This window comes from Phoca vitulina, unplaced genomic scaffold (assembly GCF_004348235.1).
Source record: "Phoca vitulina isolate PV1807 unplaced genomic scaffold, GSC_HSeal_1.0 scaffold3, whole genome shotgun sequence".
In the NCBI taxonomy this organism is placed as follows: domain Eukaryota; kingdom Metazoa; phylum Chordata; class Mammalia; order Carnivora; family Phocidae; genus Phoca; species Phoca vitulina.
Genome location: NW_022589706.1, coordinates 81,057,474 through 81,083,459, shown reverse-complemented (window position 1 = coordinate 81,083,459; position 25,986 = coordinate 81,057,474). Strand labels below are relative to the sequence as shown.

The 25,986-nt window shown below is 39.1% G+C and overlaps 1 protein-coding gene across 3 annotated transcripts in view; it reads left to right on the top strand.

Annotated features, from left to right (window-relative positions):
• The first annotated feature begins 16,572 nt into the window (after window positions 1-16,572).
• The window catches only part of PPA2 (inorganic pyrophosphatase 2), an 86,306-nt gene continuing 76,892 nt past the window's right edge, over window positions 16,573-25,986 (top strand). For all 3 annotated transcript variants that reach the window (XM_032400937.1, XM_032400935.1, XM_032400934.1), the window contains exon 1: window positions 16,573-16,780. In XM_032400937.1, the coding sequence (XP_032256828.1) occupies window positions 16,606-16,780 (175 nt within the window). In that variant the 5' untranslated portion in view covers window positions 16,573-16,605. The remainder of the gene's footprint in view (window positions 16,781-25,986) is intronic.

Sequence of the window (25,986 nt, the reverse complement as noted above, 5' to 3'; positions counted from 1 at the left end):
CTCCAGTTTTGACAATCCCAGGGAAGGTCTCTGACTGGCCTAGCTTGAGTCGTAAACCTGTGTTTAGCCTTCCCTAGCCATGGAGACAAGACCACACAGCTTCCTTTGGAACATATGCTAGAGTGGGAGGGGGCACAGAAGAATTAGTCCTTAAAGAAGAGGAGTATCAAAGACTGACTACTGGGGAGATCCCTATAAGCCAACTGATCACACCAATTAATGTCTACTACATCTATTTCGGGAAGAACCTCCAGATTTTTTCTGACTGGAGGAACCTCACCTTTCCAGGCTGAGATAATTCTAATACTCAGGGAGGAGGGGAAGAAAACTCTTTCAGGGTTTTAAAGAAACACTTATAATACCTATAAAACCTGAGTTTTAGACTATCCCCAAATGGTCCCATCCAACTCACAGTGAAAGGAGAAAGGCAGGAGAGTTGGGTCCCAGCTGAGCCACTGACAACTTGAAGACTTCATTATCTCCTCTTGACCCACCTCTTGGAGAACTAGCCAGAGTGACAAATATTTCGTCAGAGGAAGATCAGGAAAATCTGTCTGTTATTTATAACATCTACTGCTTTCCTAAGAGGGGGAGGGGGAGGAGTGTGATATCAGAGTCTGATAGCTCGGAGGCCTTTTGTTTACTTGTTACTTTCATGGTTGGGAATGTAGGACTTTCAATGATTTTAAGGACCAGCTATGTCCTTGTGGTTCCATTGCTCAATATTTCCTTCAATTCTATGCAATATCTTGTCAACTAATTGCCATTTTTTCTTAGATTAGTTTAGGTTGTATTCCTATCACTTACAACAAAAGCATAGAACTAACACCATGGATTATCTCATTCAGTTCTCTCAGCAATCTTTTGTGGTAGGTACTATTATTCCCTTTACACAGGTGAGAAACCAAGTTTAGAGAGGTTCGAATCTTGCCCAGATCAGCAGCAGTATCAGCAGAATAACAAAGACAGGAGTCACACCCCAGCTAATCTCAGCCACACCTTCCAAAACAGAGGATTAGTGAATTATGACTATAAGATAAAGAATAACTCTTCAAAGAACAAATCAGGACTTATGCATAGTAACAAGTATTTTTGCTTGTCTAAAGAGGATATATATTTTTCAAAGAAGTTCAGTGTATTGGTTAACCATTGTGCAAAACAAATCATCCCAAAATTCAATGGCATGAAACAATAACAATTTATTATTTTTCATGCATCTGCAGAAGGACTGAGGGTCAGCTGATCTAGGCTGGGCTCAGTTGAGCTAGCTCTAGAGCATATGTCATTTGGCCTCCTCAGACCAGTGGACTGGCCATAACCAAGGCATAGTCTTCTCATGTTGATGGCAGAGACAGAGAACAACCCCAAATATGTAAGCTCATTTTATGCCTTTACTTGTGTTATATTTACTAATATACTTTAGGCCAAAAGAAATCACATAGCTGAACTGACAGTCAAGGGGGTCGTCAAATATACTCTGCCTCAAGGAGCTGCAAAGATACATGGGAAGGGCATGGAGACAGAAAGGATGAAGAATCTGGAGCGATTAATGCCATCTACCACACAGACAGTTATCACAAACGATTTTTCTTAGTGACAGTGTTCTGGTTAATTATCATGGTGGATTAGAAGCTCAAAAAAGGCTCACCTAATGGTTCTGGCTCATGCAGCTTCTCAAACAGCTGCAGTCAGTTGACGGCTGGAGCGGAACAGAAAGAACTTTGAAGCAGATGGGTGCCGCCTGGGTATCTCGCTCTCAGAGACTTACCATGTGATCTTTTGACATGGGTAAATTTGGGCTTCCTCACGACATGCTGACCTTAGGGCACATGGACTGCTAACTTTTAAAACAAGGTTTAAGAGCAAGTAGTCTAGGTCATGAAGTTGAAGCAAGCCTTGGAATTTCTGTAACTTCACTTCTGCCACTGTATTCTATTAGTTACAAGTGAGTCACAGCCTGCCTAGACTCAAAGGGAGGAGTAGTAGATTTTACTTCTTGACAGAGGTGTGGCAAACTTCTAGAGCACATGGAATGGGAGATTTCAGTTTAGAAAATATAATCTGCCACAGGCCGTATGATAGAGCAGAAGATTGGACCTGTCTTCCAGCTCTGGCTTGCTGTTTACTAGCTACGTAACTTTAGACATTATCTGATCTGATATTTAATATAAATATCAAATGAATGAATGAATGGCCTAGAATGACTTCTTCAGGCTTCAGTTTCTTTCCCTGGGACTAATAATACCTAAGGAAAGTCATGAAGAATCAATGAGATGAAAGGCTTGAAGATATTTTGAAAATTTGAAAGGGCAAACTTCTATGGGTATTATCTTTTTTTTTCAGAGCCTATGGCATTCTTTTTGGAATATTCTCAGTAATGTCAAATCTTTGTCCTCTGAATAATTTGGTTTTTGGAAAGATGTGAAGGTCATTTGGAGCAGGAAAAGGACATATGATTTCACTGGGTAATAACATTTTGGGGTCTAAAATGAGATACCATTATAATATGATGAGACTGATATTTTTAAAGTGGCTGGTAACCTGGTCTAGATGACATTTCCAAGAAAATATTACTGAAAGTGTTTTGGTAGAAGGCAGGGAAATTGAAATAACCGTATGACAGCTGCAAATGCAGGATAAATACTCATTTGAATGTTTAAGAATGGGATTAAATGCTTTATCATCTCTCTTGCCCAGTGTCTGAGGAAAGACTCAAGCTTCATTTCTGGGGTGGGGAAATTTGAATTTTACTGGTGATCAGTTAAAAGAAAAGCCAACAGGGATTAAGTGAGATAATTATATTGATAGCTAAGGACCAGCTGTAGAATTCCAAAAGTCATGAGAAAAGCACTTTCAATTGTCACTTTTATATTTATCTTTTAGGGTTCAATTACCAAGATACTATTTTTTACGTACACATTTTTTTTTCTTTTTGTAATCTTGGAGACAGCTAAAGGAAGTTATTTTTTTTTTACTTTCTTTGAAGTTTTCTTTTATTTTCAAAAAATAAATGATTTCTTAGTCCTTGAAACAAAGATAATTAAAAAGAAGGAAAGTGATTTCAGCAAATGGAGCTAATCAGCACCAGCATTTTCTTTCTTAAAGGCATAGTGGTTGTTCTTCTCTAGGGAAACCTCATGTGATAAAGTGGATAGCACTGTGACATCAAAGCCAGCAAAAAAGAGTCTTAGCAGACTAGTTAGGTAATTTTGATATTATTTTCATTTGGAGTAAAGCTTAGGGGAAAAAATTGTTTTAAAGGAGAGAAAATGTAAAACAATAAGATAAAAAGTGAAATTATATAGTAAATAATATTCCACATAAGCTATATAAATAAGATACATATATTTTATAAATATACATACTAGTATTAGGTCAGAGCTTTTATATAAGTAGTATACTTATATAAAGTGTAAGTATATATCCTAATATATATATATATATATATATATATACATATATACATATATATATATGTATATATACTAGAATTATGCATGGGATTAACATTCTAGCTGATTGCATACTCTCCTAAAAAGATCACTAAAGACCATTATATACCTACTCAATTCTTGTCAAACCCGAAAGGCAGTGAATAGCTACCAGAGATACTTGGGCGGCTTATGGTCTCCTTAACTTTGTGGGCAAGGCCTCCATCTTTTTTCTGTTGCCCATTCCCCTTTGCCCTTCTTCAGATGGGGCAAGACTCAGTCCTAGGCAGCTCAGACAGCCCACATGTCACTGCTCATCGAGAGGCTGCCTCCTCCGGTAGATAAAAAGGATCTTGTTGGCAGCAGCTTGATATGCAGTTTTGAGCCCCAGTCGGTCTCTTATGAGAAGTGCTGGTGAACACAGGACCCATTAATCACTGATAACCAAAGCTGGTTTCCATAGCATGAATCGGACATGTAATTGCTGTTCCCTTGCTCCAGGTCCTTCAAGAGTACACATCCTAAGCTCTAGGACACCTCCCCTTGGGGCACTTCTAACCTGAGAGCCAGACGGGTCTGAGGAGAGTTATTTATTACATAAAATTTATTATCTCCAATTACGACTACTGCCGTCAGTCATTAAATTTTTGCCAAAGCAATGCACAACAAAGCTAAAGGCTTCTCATTCTAGTTTGCCTTTTTCTTATTGCTAACAGTGGTTGAGTATATTTTTACACGTTTATTGATAACTTGTGATTTTTCTGTGACTTGCCCACTTTTGTCTTCCACTCTGTTTTTTATTGGGATGTTTTTGTTTTTATTGATTTGTAAAGCTTCTCATAAAATTGAATATTGTGATATTCATGGAGAGGGGCCGCTCAGATCCCCTTCAAGGAGGAACTTGTTTCCCCAGCTGCTAGGAGCACCATTAGCAGAAAGCCATCAACTGTTAGTCTTTTCGGGGATGGCATCGGCTGCAGAGCCACCTTGCCCAAGGTCATACCCTCTACCATAACAGCTAACATCCATATGCAATAGAGGACTGATGTAATAGAGGAAAGGCTATAAGGGTCCAGCCATTCTGGCCCATTAGAAGGCAATTCTGTTAGACCATTTTACCTCCAGACCTCCCTGTGTGGTCAGCTAAAGCTGTTGTTTGGGTCTGCATTGCATCTGGACTTTTCCCTCAGCCAACTCCTGAGTCCTTCCCCTGCCTTCCACAGGGATTGATCCTAGGGGTATTTCCTAAAAAAATATATTATGTCTCAGATTCTGCTTCCTGGAGAATCCAGTCTGTGAAAAATATATATTTTATATTGCAGCAAATATTTTCTTAGAAAATTTTCTCAAGCAAATATTGCCTCAGGACCTTTGCACATTCTTTTCCCTATGTCATTTGCCCCTTGGCTCTCTCCTACTTCCTTAGGTATCAGCTAAGATGTCATGTCCTTACCGAGGCCTCCCCTGATCTTCAGCCTAAATCAAGTCTTCTTATTATTTTCTGTCATGGCTTCTTATATTTTCTTTCACAGCACTTACCTCAGATTTCAATCTTATCAATAGATTTATCTGATTATTTGTTGAAAGCCTGAATATTTTACCAGACTACAAACTCCATGAGGGCAAATATGTTTAAAAATGTTTTTTCATCATTCTATATTCAGTTACTATCATAGTTCCTGACATATACTACATCTTTAGTAAATTTTAGTTCAATGAATGAAGAATAAAGCGGTGAAGGCAAGAATGAGTTCTTTCTCCAAAAACATGATTTTCAAACAAGGAAAACTCCTTGGCTACTGGGTTTCTAACACAAACATCACCAATTGAAATTATGAAACTGTTCTTCATTATTTTTTGGGGTCCTGAAATTCTTCTGTGGTGTGGGCCTGAGGTTTGGTTATAAATTAATCCTGTCCATATTTTCTTGCAATGGATTACTTGAAATGTATTTCAAGGGATTGCCTTTGGAACCCAGGGTTCTTTTGAATGCAATTTTAAAACCATTATTCTGTGTAATTAGAATATTATAAATGAGGAAAAAAAATAGGAGTTCTATGGTTAAACCATTTAAAAACAAAATTAATTCCCACTGCTCAAGGCCTAAAGGGAAAATCTAGAAAGTGGGCAGACAAAATGGGTTGTCTCATTAAATTTTGTTCAGGACCTATTATTACCAATTTAGTAGCTCACCCTTGAATTGGATTAGAGTATTACCATGATTACTATATTTATAATATTACAAGGGATTTATAATGTGTCATTTGCAGCTGAAATTTCTCATGATTATTTTAGCCTAGAAGCAGTAATAATACTTAATCAAGCAAAACTTTCTATTTTTTATGCCATTTAACAATGTGTAGTTAAATCACATGTGATTTTTGTATGATGGATGAATTTTATTACATCCAATTTAGTAACTAGCCAGAAAGACTGAAAGCTTAATACCAAATGTATTCTGCATATCATTGGGACTTGGTTAAAAACAACTCGATTTTCCTCTTTCCTTCTTTTAAGAGATATATGGGCCTCAGAACATGGACTTATTGTCACATATATACCTATAATCATTCAGAAAAGAATTTCTTCATGCTAACAACAACTTTTTTTTTTTTTTCCCCAGACAAAGGGGAATAAAACTAATTTCTCATCTTTCAACCAACCATTTTTCTATTGGGTGAGGCTGCTTCCTGGGTCATTTGTTTCATCAAAATTTGGATCAAAATATCTTTTAAAATCAGGAAGAAAAACATTTTATAAAATAAGTAAAGGACAGACAGATCTCTTACCTGTTCTTCAGTCATGACAGTCTTTTTTTTTTTTTAAGATTTTATTTATTTATTTATCAGAGAGAGACAGAGAGCACAAGCAGGGGGAGTGGCAGGCAGAGGGAGAAGCATGCTCCCCGCTGAGCAGAGAGCCCCAGGCAGGGTTCCATCCCAGGACCTGGGGCCGAAGGCAGATATTTAACCCACTGAGCCACCCAGGTGCCCCAATCATGACAGCCTTTTTTTTTTTTTAAAGGATTTTATTTATTTTATTTGAGAGAGAGAGAGACAGAGATAGCGAGAGAGAGCAGGAACGGGGAGGAGAGGGAGAAGCAGGCTTCCCGCTGAGCAGGGAGCCTGACTCAGGGCTTGATCCCAGAACCCTGGGATCATTACCTGACTTGAAGGCAGCCATTTAACCAACTGAGCCACCCATTTAACCAACTGAGCCACCCAGGCACCCCCAATCATGACAGTCTTAAAGAGAAATCCAGAACACCAACATACTTTTTTCTTTGTCCTCTATTCTTCTGTTCAGCTCTTAGCCATCCAACAAAGTACTTCTAAGGACAGCAGGGAAAGAATATATACCCCTTCCCTTTACTAGATGTTTACCACCAGGGGTTCTAAGGGAGGATTTAGGGGGTCAGTAAACTTGGATTTTAAAAAAAGATTGCATCTTTATTTTCACTTAACTTCTAACTAACATTTAGCATTTATAAATGTAGGCAACAAACCCTACAGTAGTGTGAGTACTATCTACGCTTTTATTCTCCAGGAGAAATGATATATAATTGTCATTTCATTTTCTCAATGTTACAGGTGTCTCTCATTGACATCCATCACTACTTCAAAATGATGGTAGTTATTAGATCTGCTGCTGGATCTAGTCACTTAATGCCTCAGTGAAGAAGCAAGTGTGTTATTAGATCACAACATTTTTTCCCCAAAGTATTTTTGTAGATATATTTCAATATAGTTGGTTTGCTCTTTAACAATGTATTTTAAGTATTTACCAACATTACTTTAAGAAGCGTTTTATAGGCTTCATAAGGCTGCTACATGGGGTCCATAGAACAGAAAGGGTCAAGAACTCCTAACGCAGTTATTTTCAAAGTTATTAGACTTAACTTTCCCCTTCTTTAAGAATTGAGGTGAAATTCACATAACGTGTAATTAACCATTTTAGAGTGTACAATTCAGTGGCATCTAGTGCAGTCACAATATTGTACAATCACCACTTCTATAGTTTGAAAACATTTTCATCACCTCAGAAAAACACCCCATACCCTTTAAGTAATCACTCCCCGTTCCTCCTTTGCCCCATTCTTCTAACAACTGCTAATTTTTTCCCTGCCTTTACACATGTGCCTAGTCTGGATATATATCCTATATATATCATATAAAAAGAAATCATACAACGTGTGACTTTTTGTGTCTAGCATCTTTTGCCTAGCATTAATGCTGTTGAGGTCCATCCAAGGATGTATCAGAACTTCATTTCTTCTTATGGATGAATGGATAAACTAAATTTTTCTTTTAATAAGAAGTCTTTTGTGTCTTTACTCTCCTGAAATGAAATTGATAGATAATAAAACCTACTACACATAATTTCAAAAAATCATTGTAATGATTATAAAGAAAACACAAAAGAAAAATAATTTGTAATAAAATTATATGTATTTCAATATGAAAATGCTCAGGCACCAGTACTAAAGACATACTAAATAGTCATATGCTTGCACCCATATAAGGAATCACCATGAATTAAGAGCTATAAATGTAGATTAATACAGTGTATAGTATCAGAGTCTTAAATACCATGCATGTATCTTAAAACAATGTAAAAAAATTCTTTGTGTTATATATGAAATGTCATTAGTTTTTGGGCTGACATAATTTTTTAGAAAACAGATTTTACACTCACACGAATGTCTGATGGGACATTTCAGAGCAATGAAGAACACGGGACAACACTTTCTTGGGTAGGGCTGTCTTATGTGTTGTACCATGTACAGTATCACTAAATGGCAGTAATGTTCCTTGATCACTGTGACATCAGAAAACACCCTGGCAATTTCAAAAAGACCTCTTTGGGGGCAGTAGTGACCCACAGAGAACATGTGACCCAAAGTTTACTCCCTGAATCTTGACATTTCTCTGAAGACTCATGTTTTATCCTTAAAATTAAATGCATGTCTGTGTTCTGTGATACAAAGGAAGTGTTCCTGTTTGAATATATATGTAACTCTCATGTATCTGAATTGCATGGGGACCAGTCTGAGTATACTGCATCTTCCTAAAGCACAAGTCTAACTCCAAGAACCTTCATGAGTGACATAGATGTCCCTGTAAGCTTCAAAGAAAGTCTTCACCTACAGCAAAACTTCATTACAATCCATTTTAAATCTCTGCTTTTTTTACAAAGTCCCTCTCTTTCCCCACCCAAATATCTATCCTTCAGCTTTTCCAGCCAGACTGGCTTCAGATCTTTCCACAGTTCTCTGTAAATCTCGTGCCTTAGCACGCTCCACCAAACAGAAAAAACATTACACAGTAAAATCCTGTGATCAAGTTTCCTGGTCCCTCCCTCCGGAGGGGTGCAGACTCTTTTAGGAGGTATCTTGATATTTGTTTCCTTTTGTTGTTTCCTGGTAGAACAAGGCGTTTGGGTACCTGGGATTTCATTTTTGAGGCTTCTGGGCTTTAGGAACAGACTTTAGGAACACACGGGCCTTGGAATCTGTCCTCTGCAGCCCAGCCCCTGGCTTGTTCTGATGTGCAAGCCAAGCCACTGTGATGTTGAAACCCCACAGTGCTTTTCTCCAAGTAGTTGCTTAAAACTTGCTTTAAAACAAACAGATTTGTTCTCAGGGACTCTTCTGATAGTGGAAAGTCAGGTAAAGAACGTTGAAACTATGTCACTTCAGAAAAAAAAAAATGTACAATTTGCTGTTAGGCGTCCTAAAGGCGGAGCCACCAAGACTGAGGTTGCAGAACCCGGCTGCCATTTGCTCTCGGTCAGGTGGTGAGAGGTGTCAGGCCCAGTGGGAATTTCTTTTTCACTTGGACCAAATATATAGTATACTTTCTTGATTCAAGATACCGGAGCTATGTCCTAATATTTGAGTTGAACAATCTCCTTGAGAATTTGCATAAAAACATCCTGCTGAATTACATACAGGTGTGGATCTGGCAGATACATCTGATATTTGTGAAATATGAAGAGAAATGATTACCAGTGAACTATTGCCCATTCAGAAGCCCATCCTATCTATATTAAGCCTTCGAAGTGGGAGCTAAAATTTGTTGCTCTTTAATAGCTGTATATCTGGGGAAACAATGTATATTTCCAAGTAGGTGTTCAGTAAGTCTTCAGAAAAGGACCTCTGAGCATTTAAGCTTTTCAATTAAGATATTGGAGTTGGGGGTGGTGAAAGAGGTGGGTAAAATTGTTTAAGGTAAAAATTAGATAGGACACTTGCTTAAAAATAAAATGATACAAAAATGTCCAATAACAATAAGGAAGGGTATGCAGGATCTCTAGAAGAGCAAAATTGTTCATGGAATGCCCACAGGTGAACCTACTTCCACCTAACATAAAATGATTAATGATTTTGCAGGCTAGCCTACAAATGTACCATTTTATGCCCACGCTAAAGCAACAACAATTCAAGTTAAGAGCAAACTTTATAAATACTAAAGGTACTAGTGACACTCTTATAGGCATTATTAGTTAGGAAGTCAAAATAAAACATGATTTTCATTAGATGATAAAGAAAAATACAGTTACTAACAAAAGAAATTATATATTTTCTTAAATTACCATGCTAGATATTGTTTCAAAAGTTTTTGAGATGTTAAGTCTCCTGGAGTCATTTTTATTTTGTGGAGCAGTTTTAGGTTCACGGCAAAACTGAGCAGAAGGTAGAGGCTTCCCTTTTACTCTCTACTCCACACACATGCACAGTATCCCCCGCTATCAATAACCCTCATCAGAGTGGTACATTTGTTAAAATCAAACCTACATTGATGCATTATTGTGACCTAAATGCCTTAGTTTACATTGGTATTCACTCTTGGGGTTGATATTCTATGCATCTTGACAGATGTATAATTGTTACAGAAACCCAAGTTCAGCTAGCTACCTGTTGCTCAGAAAGCCAATACTTAAGATATGAGTTTTCATTGGAAAGGAATATGAGCTTTATTCAAGACACCCGCCACCTGGGGAGAAGGCAGACTCCATCCAGTGGCCAACTCTGAGGCTTCTGAGGGCCCCAAGGGTTTTACAGGAGTTTAGGGCAGTTAACATTTGTACAGACTCAATGGTACAAGCTACAGACATTATCTGAGTGCTGGGAGGTTGTGCCTGGGGGGTTTGATTTCTGTTTTGTGATGTGCAGAGGTGCTCTATTCTTTCTATGAAAGAATGCATGATCTACAGATGTACAAAGAAAGGTTAGTTAATTAATCACGCAGGTTAAGGGAGCTTGCTAAGTCTGGAAGACCACTAGGTTGGCTGGAGGGCTGAGGTGGCATCATAAGGACATGTAGCCATCATTATGGAATCATACAGACCAGTTTCACTAAAAATCCTCTGTGCCCCGCCTGTTCATTTCTCCCCCCACTCCCAATCTCTGAAACCACTGATCTTTTTACTGTCTTGATAGGTTTGTCTTTTCCAGAATTTATACATTTGGAATCATATAATATGTGGCCTTTTCAGATTGGCTTCTTTCACTTAGTAATATGCATTTAAAGTTTCTGCATGTCTTTTCATGGCTTGATAGCTCATTTCCTTTTTAGCACTGTCTGGATGGACCTTATTTATTATTATTATTATTATTATTATTATTATTATTATTATTATTATTATTTTGGACCACAGTTTATTTGCCCATTCACCTCTTGAAGGACATCTTGGTTGCTTCCCAGTTTGGGTAATTATGAATAAAGCTGCTATAAACATCCATGTGCAGGTTTTGTGTGGACATAAGTTTTCAGTTCATTTGATAAATACCAAGGAGCATGACTATTGGGTTGTATGATAAGAGTATGTTTAGTTTTCTAAGAAACTGCCAAACTGTCTTCCAAAGGTGCTGTAGCGTTTTCCATTCCCATTAGCAATTAATGAGAGTTCCTGTTGCTCCACATCTTGGAAGCATTTGGTGTTGTCAGTGTTTTGGATATTAGCCATTTTGAGTGTAGTGATATCTCATTGCTGCTTAATTTGCATCTCCCCAATGACAAATGATGTGGAGTATCTTTTCATATGCTAATTTCCCATATGTATCTCTTCTATGGTCAGGTGTCTCTTCGGAGCTTTTTCCTATTTTTTAAATTGGGTCATTTATTTTCTTGTTAGTGAGTTTTTAGAGTTCTTTGGGTATATTCTGGATACCGGTTCTTTATTAGATAAGAGTTTTGCAAAAATTTCCTTCCAATCTGCTTAACATTTCAACTAAAATTCTCTTTTAATATCATTTCAGTTGGATTTTATAGTTGAACTTACTACATATTTTTGCTTACTAATAGAAGTGACTTAATTTAAGTACTTCATAAGTAATAGTTCATGGAATATTTTCACAACATTTTGAATGAAATTATATAGGTAGTAAAGAGGGGGCTTTCAATTAGTGAGAATTTCTTCTAACATATTTTCTATGAAAGAAGAAGAAAATGAAGATTAGAATTAAATTCAGCTGGGAGAGAAAACAGACACAAACAGACAAAAAGAATACTAGTGGCTAAATAAGATAGATATTTATTTCTCTTTCATGTAAAAGTTCAAAGGTATGTATTCTGGAGCTATCTGGCCACTTTGCTCCACAAAGTCCTCTGGGGTGCAAGCTTGTTTCAGCTCAAAGTTCCATTCATCAAGGCCATGGCCCTTATCTTCATGGACAAGGTAGTATCCAAGTTCTAAATAACAGAATGTAAGAAATGATGAAGAGGAAGAGATAAAGGATGAGCTAACTGCCTCTCTCTCTTCCCCACCCCAGCTTTATTAAGATATAATTGACATTTAAGGTTGTGTAAGTTTAAGGTGTACAGTGTGATGACTTGATGCATGTAATATTATAAAATCATCACCAAAAATAATGTTAATTAATAGCTTCATCACCTGACATGATTACCTTTTTTGCATGTATGTGTGGTGAGAATACTTAAGATCTATTCTCTTAGCATGACTATAGTCACCATGATGTACAGTACATCCCTAGAACTTACAACTGGAAATTTGTACCTTTTGACCAATATCTCCCTATTTCTTCTACCCTCCAGTCCCTGGCAACTACTACTCTACTCTGTTTCTATGAATTCAGCTTTTCTTTCTTACTTTCTTTTTTTTTTTAATAGTCCACATATAAATGAGATCATGCAGTATTTGTCTTTCTCTGTCTGACTTATTTCACTTAGCCTAATGCCCTCAAGTTCCCTCCATGTTGTTACAAATGGCGGGATTTCCTTCTTTCTCATGACTGAATAATATTCTGTTGCATAGATACATCAGATTTTCCTAAGGAATGTTCCTAGATGTCCCATTGGTGGACTTTAGTTACATGGTCACACCTATTGCAAGGAAAGCTGGAAAGTACAGTTTTTATTTGGAAAAGTCAGAAATTCTCCCGCTATAAAAGAAGGGGGGGTACTGATGCTGGGAGGACAACTATTAGGCTCTGTCACCCACAAACTTATTTAATCACTTTGCAGTATCTCTCACTACTTTGTTCTTTCTTTCTTTTACCCATTTTTAAAATTAGATTGTTTATTTCTTATCTTTCATTTTTAAGAGGTCTTTGTATATTTTGGTGACAGTACTTTATCAGATATATCTTTTGCAAATATTTTCTCCGATCTGCAGCTTCTCTTATTCTCTTGAGGTATCGTGACTTTTACAAAAATAAGTATATGAATACACAACAGCATTTAATATATTTCAAGTTCTAAAGTTCACAGACAAAAATCCTGTTGTTTTGTTGCATTGTCATGATAATAACTTTGTTCCTCAGTAGAGTAATAGTCAATATTTTAGTGAGAAATGATCTGGAACTTTGACATGTATTTAGAAGGAAAATATGTGGCTCACAAACAGAGGATGAACAGGAACTCTAGGTAACATTTAGAAATACTTTTGTAACATTTATTTGATAATATGACAAATGTTTTAAATGTTTGGTAAGATGAAAATATTTTCAAAGTTGCTCTTTAGATAAAGTATTCAAAAAGCCAGTGAAATATTCTGTGTCTCCCTAAACAGATAAATAAGTAAATGTTCAAAATTGTTTTAAAATTCTCCTTACTTTTGTTGACTCCTACTATATTTCATGGCCCAGCCCCTAAAGTCAGCCACTAGCTAGTAAGCGTGAGCAATGGCAATTAGCAGATTTTTAAATTTGTTTATTTATCATGTTATAGGTAAGGAGAACAATTAATTTTAGAGACATATGCTGCTTTTACAAAATATCACACATAAATGACTACTCCACAATTCCAAAATTCTTTTATTTCCTAACAGGATAATCTAGCATTTCAGAAAATGACAACTCCATCCAAGTTAGATTTTGTGTTACACTTACCAATGCTAAAAGAAGAAACAGAATTGGGATTCACTAATTAACTAATTTTTCTCTAGCTCCAACTCCTATCTCTACCACAGTTTCATAGCTATGGGAGATGCTGGTTTTGTGCCACTTTTAATGAAAGACTTTTGCTTTAGTTGTCAGCCTTCTCAGGGATGGACCCTTCTGCTTTGTCCATGTCATGCCCTTTCTAGGGAGCCCATATCTGACCACTGGGGTTATAAAGGCGCAGTGATTTTGGCCCTATAATGGACAACTCTAGCTTAAGCTCTAGAATATTCTGCTGGGTTTGGTCTTATTCTAAGAATCTATAGATCATTAGAAATTAGCCCACAACGTTGTCTCAGTAGGGTTTATTTTATTGAAACATCTGAACCTCAAAGGTGAATAGAACAATTAAGCTTTTTTTTCCTACATGAGGAAACAAAATTATATAGCCACTATGATACATGCACAAAAGAAATCCCCCCGCCCATCTTTATGGGAGAGTCTGCCTTACAGTTTAGCCTAATCAAGATTACACATTACAAATCCTCCACTGTCGACAAAAACATTTTAGGATCTGCAATCTAAGTAGAATCTAAGGGGTTACTGGCAATATCTCCTATGATCCTTTCTGGAAATTGAGTAGACCAGGCTCTTAATTTTAACTGTCATGAAATAATTGGCAAAATTGAAAGAACCCAGGTGCCTAGTTGGGAAGAATGTGAACCTAGTTCACAGTTGGAGTAGAAATATGTAGAATTCTCACAGACCTTTCTAAGGAAGTTGGACTATATAGGGAAAGAAAATGACATTTGTGGCAGACAAATGTCTGGTTGTCCTCCAATATTCATTTTTTCTTTTTCTGTAGTACTATGGCATCTAGTTTCTATCTGGGGCCTCTGTTGACTCAGAAAAATAGGCTGCTAGTTTATAGTTAGTTGTGGCCAGTAGACTAAGTGTTGCCCAACACAATGCAATAAAAGTAGTGTTACAGTTTCTGGGATGTGTTCTTAAGGGAAGGAGCACACCCTTCTTTTCTTTTTCTTTCTTTCTTTCTTTCTTTCTTGCTTGCTTGCTTGCTTGCTTGCTAGGTGAAATGAGGATGTGACGGTTGGAGCTGTAGCAGCCATTTTGAACTATGAGGGTGACCTTAGCAATGGAAATCAAACATAAGAGCAACAAGACAGAAATAACTTGGTTCTCTCACATGGGAGATCCCTGTATCGCCCACCTCCAGACATTTATGTTGATCAAAATCCTGACCACCATCTAGATATAGTTATATGTCGGCTATAGTGCCATTTTGGTAAGATTTCTGCTGGCAGATTTTTGTAAGTAAAGGTTTGTTCCAACCAATTTTAAAAAATCTTGTCTATCTTGTTAACATTAAGAACCAGAAGATGTAATTTGTAGCTATGGAACAGAGAGAGACAGAAACTAGTTTAGACTAGAATCAGATCCATAATCATGACTTAATTAATATAAATTAATTAATATAATCTTTGCAAAGATGTTTGTCTTATGTTGTAAGAGCCAGGATTTTAAGTTAGAATTATATTTTTCATGAATTTATGTATTCATTGTCCATATTAACATTTCACTGAGAAGCCAATTTTTATTACAGAACTTTAAGAGATTATTTAAATCAGGCCTCCTCTTTTAATTAAAACCATTTCACTTAGTGTTTGCAAAGAGCGTAAGTGAACTTTTTTTGCCTCTTTCTGTAAAATCGCTACTATTTTTGCTTTCACTTTTAGACTGAATAACAGATATTTAATTTTCTTTAAAAGTTTTAATTTCTAATGAAAAAATCTTTTTTACTGCTTTCTTCTGGATTCTCTCATTCTGATTTATTGTGAGAATTGAACTTCATATTGACTGGGGGTCATTGGTGATCTTAGAAGGTGGAGGAAGCTCATTTGAATTGAGATGGGGAAAGAATATGAAGTGGAGATACTGCCTATGGAAAACTGTTTCTAGTTTTTCTGGAAAGTGGATAAACAGAATTTCCTATGCTCATAGAAAAATCTGGTAAAAGGGACTTCCAGGAGCAATTGAACTCCACAGCAAAGGAGCCATTATTATATGCTGGGCATGCTGCTACATCCTGCAAGGATACTAAACTTAATTCCTGGGTGTTTGGCTCATTAACAATCCATTGGGTTGGTCGGGGTGATAGAGAACATGATAGGTTAACAAACATATAGGTACGGTACCAAGTGCCATTGTAGAAGTGAAAATGTAAGAAAAGAAAGGATAAATCACTTCTAGTTGGGTAAAATAGGAAAGGCCTCACGGAGGAAATAGCATTTGAAGAAGTTACCTATTTGTTGTTGTTGTTGTTCTATAAATCAGTGTCAAGGTAAAATCTTCACAAGGAGGTCTGTTCATGTCTTATGATGTTTGTGTGTGTGTGTAATGCTTGTCTTCTACATTGGACGGGATCTAGAATAGTGCATGGCATAGAATAATCGCTCAATTTTATATCATTATAATAAAAATAATATTATGATAGTAAATATTAACCGTATGAGTGAAGTAACGAATGCATATTTGCATTAATAAGTGGCCGTGAGCTCCTCAGGGGTGGTGGATGTTATCTCGCTCATCTTTGAACCCCGGCCTCGCTTTGGACAGCGCGCATCACTGTCAATTCGCTGGGCGCTCTGTTTTCTCTTATCGGTCTCCAGGGCGGGCCCGAGACTGGCTGGGGCGGGGATCTAACTCCAAGCCCCGGGCGGGAGTGATGGCTCCGGCCAGTAGGGGGCACCGGCGCGCAGCTGGGCCAGGGTCCCCCAGCGCCGCCCTGCGCGGAGCCCGACTGCCGTCGACGCCATGCGCGCGCTGCTGCCGCTCCTGCGCACCGGCTGGGGCTGGCGCGCGGGGTCCCCCGCTGCCGCCCGCTTGCCCCGGGGAAAGAGTGCAGGGCCCGGGCCGCACCGCGCCATGGCCTTCTACCGTACGGAGGAGCGCGGCCAGCCCTACTCCCCCGATTACCGCCTCTTCTTCAGTAAGTAGCTCGAGGGGCCCCCGGCGGGCGGCGCGCCAGGAGGAGGCTCGGGGTGGGGCCTGTGCGGTCCGCGGCCTCCACTCTCCTTCCTTCGGGCTTGCGGTGGTGGCCGAACAGGCCAGGCCACCTCCCCGCATGCGGGGGCCCGCGCCGAGCCGCGGGAGCTGCCAGCTAGGGGGGCGGCGCACTGAGCCCCCAAACGCGGAGCGCAGAGACGCAGGGTGATGGGCGGCAGGGAGCGCCGCGCTGAGTCGCCCTGGGCGAGGCCAGCCGCCTTCCCCCAACAGCGGCAGAGGCTCAGGGGCGCCCGCCGTCAGCGCGCCGCGCCCGGCAGCCTTAGGCAAGGCCCTGCTGCCGCTCAGGGTTCCGGTAATTTAGTTGTGCGAGGGAAGGGCAGAGTCCACAGCCGGCCGGCTCCCTCGGGGGGCGTAACCACGCTCCTCCTAGTGAGGGCCGCCTACAGTTGGAAAGGCGGGCAGAACTTTGGAGATGCCTAGTCCAGTGGGTCTTTTTTGGGGGTGGGGCTAGGGCTGGGGGGACTCTGGCGAAGGATCTCCCAGAAGCATGAATTTATATTCACAGGTTTGCACTTTGAATGCGATGCTCGATCAAGAGCCTAGCTGGCTCCGGCTAGCCCTGTCTCCTCACATTGAGCAAGCCCCAGAGGACGAAGCGAATTGCGGGGCACTGAGCTGGCCGGCTAAGTCAGAAAAGGACCCCGGTCTCCGTTATTTATTCTCATTTTTCTTTGCACCCACATATTACACTGTATAGGTGAAAATAGGGAAGTTGGTTGAGTTGCCTTCGTGCCTCATTGACTTCCGAGCCCTGAAGGGAGTAGTACCTTTTTTGTAAAGGCCTTGCCTTACCGCCCATCTCTTAAGAGCACCGGCTTTGGAAACTTTCAGATTTAAGCTCGAGTCCTGGATTTTTCAGCTCTTAGCTCCGTGACCCCGGATGAGTTTCTTAACCTGCTGCGCCCTGTTTTTTTCTTATCTGTAGAACAGGGCTGTAAGAATTTCATGATAAAGTGTATATAAAGTGATTAGTCAGACAGTCTACAACATAAATTATTATAAATAATACCTGTATTCATTTTTGATATCTGTAATTTATAAAATATTTACACGTATCTTACGTGAACTTAGGGTCGAAGAGTATTTTATGGGAGAGAAAACGGAATTAGTCTAGTTTTTGGATTATGATGCAACTGATATTAAAATATCCATATTCTTCAAAATTGGTTGCTTTTTTTTTTTTTGTTTTTCCTCTATGCTGCATATTCTTTCCCATCCTTGTTTAGTCAAGACTCAGCAGGTGGAGAGGAACCCTTAACAAGAAGTCCCAAATTTGAGTGGATTGTGTTCCAAAAGGTTATGTATGATGTGATGATTTGGGGCACAGTTTTCTATAGAGTGTTAAATGGCAGTTAGGTTTTTGAGCAGATAAAAGCTTGTCTAAACGCATAACATGGTGAAAATATTCTGGATTTGCTGTAAGTACAGTAGTAATAGACCAAGAAAGTCAATAAATATTTATGAAGTGTGCTAGAAACAGTTAGCCATGGCACTGAGGAGATTTTAGTTATGGGCCCTGCTCTCAAGAGAGTCATAATGTCAGTATAGGTAATTAAGGAAAGATATAAAAACACTGAAAAATATTTTACTTGAATGTTAACTGAGAAAAAACAGTCTCAAGGAGCCTGGGGCATATGGGATAATTGACAGAGCGTAGGCTTTGAAATGGACTCCTAGGCCTTCATCCTGACTCTGCCCTGTGCTCTCACTGTGTGTTATTTGGGCAGGTGATTCCTTCATTTCTTACAGGACGTTTTTTTAGCTGTGATATAATACAGTTGACCCAGCAGTGATCTTCAAGGTCCTTGATGCTGATCTTCCTTGAAGGCATTGGATAAACAGTAGATATTTTAACATTCTGTACTGGGACAGGGCCTCTATAAGGTATTTCCAAGGCTATATTGGCCCTACGCTGTGGTTTCTTTCTTTAGCTACAAGTATATTCAGACTCAACGATTTTTCTATAACTAGAATGCCAAAAATGTCTTTTTTTCCACTGAGTTAGGATAAATGATAAAAAAGAAGAGAGAAGGTTTTACTGAGGTAAATGGGCAAGAATTGGAAGAGTGTGGTTTGGGAGAGGGGCCAGGTGGTGAGATACTGAGTGGAAGGTATGTCAGGTTAAACGGTTCCTGATCTAAAACGCCAGGTGGCATCCTTGGCCCAGCACTGTTTACTGCTTGCTGGCAAGGGGAGGACAAAATGAAAGGAAGCCCCTTCAGGGTAAGGGAGAAAGAGGAAAACAGTGAACAAATTGCTTCTTATAAAGATGGTCTCAAATTGGATATTTTGAGCGTTGGCAGCGTCTAATGCAGTACTAGCGTGTAGTTGTACGTCACTTCAAAGAAAAACATGAGTGTAACACTACTTGGCTGAAAAGTGTTATTCAGCATTATTACAGTGGAATCATTTCCCACATTTCCAAATATATCGTAGTTCTCTAAAATACTACTGCACTGGGAGGTGGACCATTTTTGAGCTTCATTTCTGTAAATGGTTTCTCTGTACTGCCGTTCAGAAGAATCAGAATAATAGGTTTAACATTTTTTTTTTCCTTTTAATTAGTGTTAGACTTTGTAGAAACAGTACTGAAGTGAGATGGGATGATATAGGGGAAAGAACATCCTGGCAGGAATCATCAGTTCTTGGTATCAGCCCTGGCCCTTTATTAACTTTCTCTGTGGCCTTGACTGAGTCATTTAACTCACCTGTATCTCAATTTTATTAAACCATGGAAAGAGGAGATGGCAATAGATGGTCATTTCCAAACTGTGCTGAGTTGAACACAAACATACCATAGTATATGATTAGGTTTTCTTTAAACAAAGTGCTTCATGGTTTAATAAATGAGCAGAACACTTCCCATTTTATTACCTTCTTGGAGAGTCACAGTGTGCATATTAAAGTTCTGGGAAATTCTGATATAAAGTAACTTGTCCAAAACTGCTGAACCCCAGAGCCCTTATTTCTCAGAACATTTGTTAACATCATAGTGACTCTAGCGTTTCATGGAATTCAGCTGGGGAAGCACTGGGTGAGGTAATTTCTGAAACTTCCAAAAGCAAGTGTGTCAAAGAAACAGTTCTAGACTAGTAGTCAAAACACTTAGATTGTAGGCCTAGCTTGACTGTCTTGGGCATCAGTTGACATCCCTCAGCTCAATTGATAGTACTAATGATATTACAGAATTGCTGTGGCAGTTAAATGAGATCAGGTGTGTAAGATTATCAGTGTGTCACACATGATGGTAAATATTTAATATATGTTATTTCTTTTTTCTTTTTGACTTCAAGACATAAAACCAAAATTCTTGTCATATTCTGTGAAGGGAGAAAATAACGGGAGAAGCAGATTCCCTGCTGAGTGAGGAGCCCCAGGCAGGGCTCAGTCTCACAACCCTGAGATCATGACCTGAGCCGAAATTAGGAGTCAGAGGCTCAACCAACTGAGCCACCCAGGCGCCCCCCTAGGTCTTAGTTTTAATGGATATTGCTCTGCAGTCTTTTGATTGTGAGATCATAATGAAGTTAGACTTGTTTATGTGGGACCAAAGACAGCACTGTAAGTCAGTATTCCTTGGATAGCCTGCATTTCTTTGTTTGTTTTGTTAATAACTTGAAAATTCATGGGGCACCTGGGTCACTCAGTGGTTTGAGCCTCTGACTCTTGATATCATTGATACTGGCTCAGGTCATGATCTGAGGGTCTTGAGATGGAGCCCTGCTTAAGATTGTCTCTCTGTCCCTCTGCCCTTTCCCCTGCTTGCACTCTCTCTCACACACACACACACAAAATCATTATTTTTGTTTTTTTATGTTTTCTCAAAGATGAGTAGAAGCTATGCTTTTCATAGTTTGCATTTTGTTACTATGGGACGGGTGACTGATTCACTTGGAGTCACTGTGCTGTAGGTAATTCATGTTGCTTTTATTTAGAATAAAAATGAATCACAGTTCTTTAACAATGAATTTGTTTTATCATTCATAGGATATCATTTGAGGAGTAGGTGATGGGATGTGTCATTGACTCTACCATACATTTGGACTTAATAAAATTTCCTGTGAATAATCCACACAATATGTGTTTGAGTCTTAAATATATGAGTTCCTGTAACCTTTAAGTTGGCTTATATCATAGAATTTGAATTATATAGAGGTCATATAGAACATAATGGTTATTGTGTGAATATTGAAAAATTACTTGTATTTATTTGGTGTTTGTCATTGCTAAAGCTTCCAGTAAGAATCTCTCTAAATGGTTTTAGTAATAATATGTAATAGTATGATGGTAGTTGGCATACAGGTAGCTATTTGGTGTATACACATATTATCAAATACAGGTTTTGTACTCCATTCAACTTTCTCACTTGCTAATACCATTAATAAACTTTGGTCCTAATACAGTTTGCTGTTATGAGAGAAAAACGTAGGTAATTTACAAAATAATAGAATAAAATCTCATTCCAGTCTAGTCGAAGGGAAAGTTTTGACACAGTTTGGCCATGTCCAGTATATATTGATGGGCCTGAAACAATTCATTAGTTTATTATTTTTGACAAAGCGAAATACTGAGACAAAATGGCAGGGTGACTACAGTTGTTTGATCTGCCTCCTAGTGAATATCCTTTTACAGTGATAGTAAGTGAATAAAAAAGGAGAATCCTAAAACAATGAATAAGGAGGACCCATCAGAGCTGGAGATTTCAAAATATTTATAGAACATAAAAACAGGCAGAGGTATGGTTATTGATGAAACAGCTTGGAGGAAGTCCCAGCGTGTAAGTGTATGTGCTGAGGGGTGTATAGAATAAAAAGAAGCCAAACTGCTGTGCAGAACCTCGGAGTGGTTGTGGGTGTGCTGATGTTCAATAGGAGAGAGGGTGAGAGCGGGAAGTGGAGCTTACACAGGGGGTTGATGTAAGTTTTATTATGGAATAGCACACAGATGTTTATCATGGAGGCTTGGGGCTTGTGGAATGGGCTGGTTGGTTTCTTCTACAGAAATTGAGGAAAGTGGAGAGACGTAGAACAACCCGCTGGTGTTGCTGCCCCAGCAGAGCCCTCTGCATTCTCACTTAGGAAGCCCCCAGTGTAATAGCCAACTTCTTACCCCTGTGTCTCCACGGGAAGCTGACCCTTCAACAAGACTTTCCTGTGTACACATCAGTCTTTCTAGGCTCTTACTCTTAAATATCAACCAAATTGTCAAAGATCACCTTCAGTCAGGCTTTCCCTCCTACTGCTATTGCTGCTACTCTACCAAAGTCTTTTGTCAAAAGGCGACTTGCATGTGACAAATATAATGATCAGTTTTAAGTTCTTACGTGAATTATCACCAGAACTTTTCACAGTTGATCTTTTGTCTTCCTTGAAACTTTTTTTTTTTTTCTTTTTGTCTCTGGGACAACACTCTCTTTGATTTTGATGGCTTCTCTAGCAGTCTCCTTGCTGGATCATTGGATTTCTGAACTTTTGAAATGCCCCAGGGCTCAGTACTTAGCCCACATCTCTGTCTGTTCTCTCTCCAAGGCTAGGGTTGGCTCATGTTTCCCGTAAAGGGCCCCGATAGTAAATAGTAGGCTTTGCAGGCCGTAGGGTCTCTGCCACAACTACTTAACTCCGCCTTTGTAGCACGGAAGTAACCAGGGAGAGTAAAAGTATGAATATGGATTTGATCCAAGAAAACTTTATTTACACAAATAAAAACAGGCCATGGGCCAAAGTTTGCTGACTGTAGTTGTTGCTCGAGGTGATCCGGTTCAGCCCCGTGGCTTTAGATACCATCTATGCCTCCCAGATTTGCAACAGCCTGAATCTCTCTCTCTCTCTTTTTTTTTTTATAAAGATTTTATTTCTCTGACAGAGACAGCGAGAGAAGGAACACAAGGAGGGGGAGTGGGAGAGGGAGAAGCAGGCTTCCCACTGAGCAGGGAGCCCGATGTGGGGCTTGATCCCAGGACCCTGGGATCATGACCTGAGCCGAAGGCAGACGCTTAGCGGGGAGCCCAGTGTGGGGCTCGATCCCGGGACCCTGGGATCATGACCTGAGCTGAAGGCAGACGCTTAACTGACTGAGCTACCCAGGTGCCCCCAGCCTGAATCTCTTCTTGAACTCGAGATTGACACATCCAGTAAACATATTCTCTCTTCCCACCTAAATGTCTCAGAGACATCTCAAGGTTACCATGTACAGACCTCCGGATTCCTCTGCCCACTCGGTTGTTTCTTTCTGTCCTCACATCTGTAACCAATAACTCAACAATCATTTTTGGTGCCTTTGTTACTCTTAACCCCACTTCTAATTCAGTAGTTTCTCCCTTCAGCTGTGCTTTTTTTTTTTTTTTTTTTAAGATTTTATTTATTTGACAGAGAGAGACACAGTGAGAGAGGGAACACAAGCAGGGGGAGTGGGAGAGGAAGAAGCAGGCTTCCCGCTGAGCAGGGAGCCCGATGTGGGGCTTGATCCCAGGACCCCGGGATCATGACCTGAGCCGAAGGCAGACGCTTAACGACTGAGCCACCCAGGCGCCCCTCAGCTGTGCTTTTGAAGTGTATCCAGAAGACAGTTACTTCTCTCCACTTCCACCCTTGCCACTTTATCCATCTTCCACCTGACCAATTGTAGTAGCCTCCTGATTCTCCCCCCTGCTGCCACCCTGATCCCCCTGTAGTCTGCTTTCCACACAGAAGTCACCTTGATCCTTTAAAATGTAAGTCAGATCACGTCCAGGCTCTGCTCCAAACTCCAGTGGCTTTTCATTTCGCTCAAAATAAATTTCAAATATTCACCACAGTATACAAGGTCCTGTGTGACTAATACTGGACTTCCTCCCTGAATTTGTCACCTGCCACTCTTCCTTTTGATCAGTGTGTTCCAACCATCCTGGCCTCCTTGCACTGTTCCTCCCTAGACATCTGCTTGATCTGCTTCCTCACTTTATTTAGGTCTGTGCTGAAGTGTTACCTATCAGTGAGATCTTCCCTGACCTTTCCATTTGAATTTTATCTCTTCCCTTACTCATTCCTTTCTTGCTTTCATTTCTTTTCCTTTATGGTGCTTATTGTACCCAATATAGTAAGAACATACTCATATTCATTGCTTCTATACCTGCCCCCCCACTAGAATATAAATTCCATAAGAACAGGGAATTTGTATACCCAGGACTTATGTGTTCAGTAAATATCGAATGAATGAATTTAAGGAAATCTTATAAATTAAATAGAAAAAAGGAAGTAGAAGAGAATTTGACTTTTAAAAAGTCCAGTGAGTGTCCTCTGAGATTTTAGAAGCTCTTGTATCCATTAAAAAGGAAGAGGAAGCTGTGAAGAAAACGTAATCACAGGCATATTAAAATACTGCAATTGTAAAGACAACTCAGTAGAAGGTGTAGTGAGACAAATGGTGATCTGTTGTTTTAAGCCACCAGGTTTGTCATCATTTGTTATGGCAGTCCTGGAAAACTAATACAGAAAAGTTAGAATATAAGGTAAAATATAAGGTAAAGAAACCTACCAGAAAAGTTAGAATATAAGGTAAAGAAATCTACAGAGAGTAGAAAAAAATGTCAAAGAGATAGAAAAATGAGGTAGAGGAGACATGGAGGTTTAATCTAGGAAGTCCAATATTTGACTAACATGAGTGCCAGAAGGAACGGAGAGGTAATTATCAAAGAGATAGTAGAAGAGATCTAAGAATTTAAGGACCGTAGTGTTCTCAGTCCCAGACATATTGCAAAATCTCAGAAAACTGAGGCTTTTATAAAGAAGATCCTGAAAGTCTTGGGGCACAGGGCAGGGGAGGGAGGGAGAACAGGTCACCTTAAAGGAATGAGAATCAAACTGGTATTTGACTTATGAGCACAAAAGAATACTTAAAGCCTTCAAGATTCTGAGAGAAAATAACTTTCCTCCTAGAATTTACCCAGGCAACCATCAATCTAGGGTGAAGACCAAATAAGGACATTTCAGACATTTAAGGACTTGGGAAATTTACCTCATATGCATCCTTTCTTACAGAACACAAGTTAGGGATATGCTCCTGCAAAACGAGTAAGTAAGCCAAAAAAGATGAATGCATGGGATCCAGAAAACAGATCTGAGCTGGAGACCAAAGAAGCAAAGTCTTAGGATGCCAAAAAATCATCCCGTCCATGTTGCAGCAAGAGGATAGAGATTTCCAAAGGGAGCTGTTTGTGTGTAGAGAGAATTCCATAGTCTTTGTGGAATCTGTGAGGCATTTGAATAATTTATAGATATGATTATGACTGACAATGGAAGAAACATGATTAGAAGCACAAGTCAAAACAGAAGCTGAACAGGAGAAGAAATTTAATTATAACATTATACTTGGCCAAAAATCAATACATAGACAATACTTCTCAAACTTACTTCAGTGTAAGAAGTATTTGTGGGTCCTTGCTAAAAATCTAGATATCCAGATTTCTCTTAAGATTCTGATTCCCTAGGTATGGGAGGTCCAGAGACCTGTTTAACAAACCACGTTTTTCCTATCCTTAGAAAAATTTTGGAACTATACTAATAGGAAGAGCATAGAAAATTCAGTGTGATTATAGAACATTTATCAACCTTGAAATGAAAAAATAAAAGTGCAAAAGATAAGAAGTAGGAGAGAGAAGGATGAGGGGACTGAAGTAAAAAGCCAGTTAGTACGGTCAAATACTATATGTGTTTGGTGGAACAAGGAATAAAGCTATAAAGTGTTAAGATTGGTCAGTAGAGAATTTAAGAGGAATAGGTTGGGGGTCAAATGAACTAAACTTATCTCTTAGAATTGGAATCAGTAGATAATTTCTAAAATTGATAAGGTAAAAACTAATCATACAAATATATTATTTGGAGAGATGTAGATAATCACTAGACCTCAAGTAAGTTAAAGAGGTGGAAAATTTTGCTGACAGTGGATCTGGATTGGAGAGAGGTGGAGACTGATACAGGTTTTTAACCATGTACATAAATTGCTTTGTTTAAACAGCAAAACAGGTATTTTAAAAAGCAAATTGGCGGCAATAACTTGGTTTCAAATCTAAAGACACGAGCAGTCTGAGCTTTGAATAATGAAGTTCTGACTCAGGATTTATTACCGATTTATTCTGAGGCTCTGAGAAAGGGC